This window comes from Dipodomys ordii, unplaced genomic scaffold (genome assembly GCF_000151885.1).
Source record: "Dipodomys ordii isolate 6190 unplaced genomic scaffold, Dord_2.0 Scaffold46, whole genome shotgun sequence".
In the NCBI taxonomy this organism is placed as follows: domain Eukaryota; kingdom Metazoa; phylum Chordata; class Mammalia; order Rodentia; family Heteromyidae; genus Dipodomys; species Dipodomys ordii.
The window spans coordinates 10730573-10735331 of record NW_012267262.1 but is presented as its reverse complement, the minus strand read 5'-3'; the positions used below and the strand labels follow the sequence as shown (position 1 = coordinate 10735331).

The 4759-nt window shown below is 35.3% G+C and overlaps 1 protein-coding gene across 1 annotated transcript in view; it reads right to left on the bottom strand.

Annotated features, from left to right (window-relative positions):
- Positions 1 to 4366, bottom strand: part of Eif3m (eukaryotic translation initiation factor 3, subunit M) — an 18445-nt gene extending 14079 nt beyond the window's left edge. Inside the window, exons 1-4 of the mRNA XM_013019551.1 lie at positions 4323 to 4366; positions 3902 to 3928; positions 3273 to 3365; positions 2094 to 2145 (exon numbers count right to left, since the gene is read on the bottom strand). Coding sequence (XP_012875005.1) covers positions 2094 to 2145; positions 3273 to 3365; positions 3902 to 3928; positions 4323 to 4366 — 216 coding nt within the window. The remainder of the gene's footprint in view (positions 1 to 2093; positions 2146 to 3272; positions 3366 to 3901; positions 3929 to 4322) is intronic.
- Between the last annotated feature and the right edge of the window lie 393 nt (positions 4367 to 4759).

The following is a 4759-nucleotide window of genomic DNA, read 5'->3' as shown; positions in this document are numbered from 1 at the left end:
TTTTTTCTTTTTGCTTATGTGGTGCTGAGGAATGGAACCCAGGGCCTCAGGCATGCAAGGCAAGCACTCTACCACTGAGCCACCTTCCCAGCCCCCTGTATTCATTTTTAATGACAGCTGAGATTAAATTCATTTTCAAATGAATCAAACTATTTTAAGTTTGATTTTTATTAAATGAAATCAATGTATTCTAGTCATTTTGTTCTGGTCTTAAGCCTCATTTAACTCAGACAAACAGTGCAAGAAATACTATTTTACTACATATGGTATGAAAAGTTCCAAATGCTTTAGTTGAAATTGGAGCTGGCCAATTCCAACTTGATCATATGCATGAAATAAAATATAGGTCACTGGTTGTTAAAGCTAATAAAGAGTTGTCATTTCCACCACTATGATAGCAACCTGTTATTATTGTATCATATTCTTCTTTAGAGTTTCTCAAAGACATTCCTAGGAACTGTCTAGAAAAGAGCAATCAGAAAATTAAACCAAGCCTCAAATACTCTTCAAGACAAGAACAAGTTAAATTCCTTTAGCTGTCTTTTTCAACCTGAAAAAGAAAGCAAATGTCCATAGTTTCAGTAATTTAATTTGCCTTCTCTCTGTTGTTATTTCTGTGGTTTCTTTATGATGCATATTTTGGGAAAAACTGGATTTAGCTCTATATTAATTATGCATGGCCACATTAAGTACTTGAAAAGTTACTATTGTACCAAAAACTTTATTTATTTTTTACAAAGAGAACACTTCACATGATACAGATTTATAAAACTCACCTTCAAATCTAATAGACATTCTAGAACTGTGTAACTATTCACCTGATCAAAGTATATGTTTATGTTAAAATATTACATACAATTTTACTTGAATACAAATGCCACATAGGAGAGTGACCTATTCCAAATGGGCATTATTTATATAATTAGTACCTCATAGTTTTAGTGAATCAACTTTTTTGTTGTTGTTTTTGGTTATGAGGCATGAACTCTGGACTTGGGAGCTGTCTCTGCACTCTTCAGCTCAAGGCAAGCACTCTACTACTTGAGCCACAGCGCCACTTCCGGTTTTCTAGTGGTTTATTGGAGATAAGAGTCTCATGGACTTTCCAGTCTGGGCTGGCTTTGAATCGTGATCCTCAGATCTCAGCCTCCTGAGTAGCTAAGATTACAGGTGTGCCCGGTGCTTGGCGTAAGTCAACTTTGAGCTCTGAAAAGGAGGGGGTGTGCCATTAGTACACACCATCTCTTTACCAGAGTGTCTGATACAAAGAAGGTACGCTAGTGAATAGCACCCTAATAATTGATTCATTGAACTGATTTGTAATAAATCTCCAATAATTGCTTTAACATTTAATAGTGAATTAAATCTTTGCATGAAAATGAATGAGAGCAACATGTTAGAAAGACATGGGGAATAATTTTGTAGATGTGTGGCAAAGTCTTGACAACAGATCTCCACTTTAGTAGCAAACTAGTGTGTCATTGTAGGTGTCGCAGTATACGTTTCTATGAAACTCAGTTGATCAGTTTTATTATAACTAGACATAGCCAATAAGTTGTAAATAGTAGTTTTAAGAGGGAGTCTTGGGTTTTTAAAAAAGAGCTTGGAAACTGACTTTGATCTTGCCCTTTCTGTGCTTGAAACATGAGATAACATGGAACCATGACCTTAAAGGTGGATGCCACAACCAGGGAGAGGAAAGATGGAAGGAGATATCAGGAGAGTGTGGTGCCAGTCCATGAGTGCCTACCTCTAAGCTTGTATTAGCACAGAAGATACACCTCCATCTCACTTTATGTGCTATGACACTGGTATTCTCTTAGACATAGAAAGAAAACTTCGAAGTTCACAGTCATAATTTTGTAAGTAGAAGGTTTATGTAAGTGCAAATTAACAAAATTTTATTGTCTGTTTATGGTGGGAATCTTGGACTCATGATTGTTACAGTGTAACACTGAATTTACAAAGATACTATCATTTTTGGATCTCAGGGATTTATAGCTAATAATTAAATTTTATATTAGTGATATAACATATGATTGCAGTTGACTTTATAGGTGAAACAAATGATGATTAAGCCAGTTGATTAGTACCTTATTGAAATGTATTACATTGACGCTATAGTCCAGCAGCAGAACACAGTACCTGAAATCTTAAACACACTCAGCACAAGAAAGTGTTAACCCTCCCAGTAGTCTTTGTAGTAAGAAAAAGTTCAGAAGGTTAACCTCTTCACTTCACATGACATAGTCAGTTATTGAGACATTCATAAATCTGTTCAATTCAAGGAAGACATAATCATCACCCAGGTTTTTTTTTACAATGACTTTAGAAGAGGAAGAAAATGAAATATAGTAGTCAAAAGGCTTATCAACTGCAAACAATACAAATGTAAGAGGAGTTTTATGAGCTCATAATTTTTTATTTTTTTAGGGAAAAATATTAGTTTGAGCTCCAAAAGAGTTCCACATTAAACTACAACCTTGTTGCATTGTCCAGAGTTCTCTAGCAAAACAGAACCACTAAAATCTCTTTCTCTTTCTCTCTCTTTCTCTTTCTCTGTGTACATATATATATATATATACACACACATATATGTTTATATATAAATATATATTATATATTATATACATATATACACATATACTATATATGTTTAAATATAAACATATATAGACATATAAACATATGTAGACATGTCTATATAGGCATGTATATACATATATGCCAATATATATAGACACATATATACATGTATATAAAATTATATATATAATTATATATAATATATTCATAATATAATGTATCATTTTATATATTATAATTTATTATATATTATATAATAATATATTTTATATTATACTATTATATAATATATATTATATTATATGCTATGCATATGTAATATGTTATATATAATTGTATATTATGTATAATTTTGTACACATAAAATTTTAAGAAGGGTTTATTAGATTGACTTACACCATCAGAGGCTGAGTGGTTTCACCGAGGCCTTCTGTGGGCTGGAGAGCCACAGATCCAGTGTGCTTATCCTAAAAAGCTGGAAATCTCAGAACAAGTGGTGTCAGTGCTTCTGCTTGTAAGATATACAGAGAAACAACATGGAAATATGTATTCAATGAGTATGATGCTCATGGAATAATGTCCCTAATAAACCTCATCATAATTTGAAAACACCATTAAGTTGAAAGCATATTGAATACACCTAAGCCATTGGATATCTTAACATAGCCCAGCAAACCATAGAGTACCAGTTGTTCACCTTCATGGTCATGTGGCTGACCATGTGCTGTGGCTTGCTGCAGCTCCCAGCATTGTGAGAGTATCCCACTGAGTCTTGCAAGCTGTCAGAAAAAAATAGTAGAAACTCAAAATTGCAAGTATAGTTTCTATGGAATGCATACTGGTTTTGCACGATAACACAGTGGAGCAATCTTACATCTTCAGTCTCCAGTGCTGTTAGAGTAACCTCCAATGAACTAAGATAGTTCATTTACTTTGGAAAGAAAAGAATCACTAGTCTGATGGCACTGGATTGAAATTCCTGCTAGTCAAGAATTGAAGCTGCAGAATGGTTACTTCCTTTAACCAAGTGCCAGGCTCCTCAATTGTCAGTTATCACCATTCCCTAGTTTATCACACGTACAGCCTGCTTTACATGAAAAAATATTACATATCTTGCTCTTGTAAACATCAGAGTTTAGGATCTTCTGCACTACTGGAACTAGGAAATAATCTTGGTAAAAGCAAATCCAATTGGTTTGCTTTTGTTTACAACCTTTGAATGGCTGCCAATCACCTGTTACAGCGGTCCTCAAGCTTTCATTGTATAATGCAGACATCTAGAAAACCTTAAGATTCTCATTCTATCCAAACTTACCCATCATTCCTCTTGAGAATCCAGAATCTACAATTTAATGAGGACCATAATGGAATCACAATTTGAGAGCACATTGGCCTGAGTAAAATCCCAACTGAGTAAAATCTCAACTCCTTACCATATCATGTAACACAGTGCCCCCCACCCCCCAACCAGCCCCGCCATATTGAACTGCTTGTATTTCCTTGAACACCTCAGTCGGTTTCAGATCTCAATCCTGTTCCCATTTTTCCTCCTTTACCTTGAGTATACACAGAACTTCAAGACCTAGATCAGGTGTCCTCTCTTCTGAGATGCCTTGTAGCCCTGCTTTCCTCTTTCCCTCTCTCCCAGAGTAATGAAGCACTTCCTTCCTTGTCTGCCCTCTGACTCTTGTGTATACTTCCATAACTTATTGCTGTAACATTTATATGACACTTACACATCTGCCTGTCCATCCCAGTCTACAAAAGCTATAACAGCCATGAACATGAGTCACTAGTCTTTGTCATAAGTGTCCAAGCACATTAGTTTAAATTGTTAAGCAAGAACTGGGTGTGGTGGTTCCTGCTGGTAATCCCAGCTACCCAGCTACTTAAGAGGAAGACAAGGTGATCTCAGCATGAGATTGGCCCCATCAAAAGCCTGAGACATCTGAAAAAAAAAAACAGAACTAAAAACAAAAGGACTGGATAAGACTCAGGTGGTAGAACCCTAATAGAGAGGGTGAGGTCCTGAATTCAATCCTCAGCACCAACCCCCTCCCCCAAGAAAAGAAAGAAAGAAATTGAGCTAATGAAAGAATAAAAGTATTACTATTAAAATTAAGCCAAATACAAAGAAACACATGAGGAAATGTTCATCATCCCTGGTGGTGAA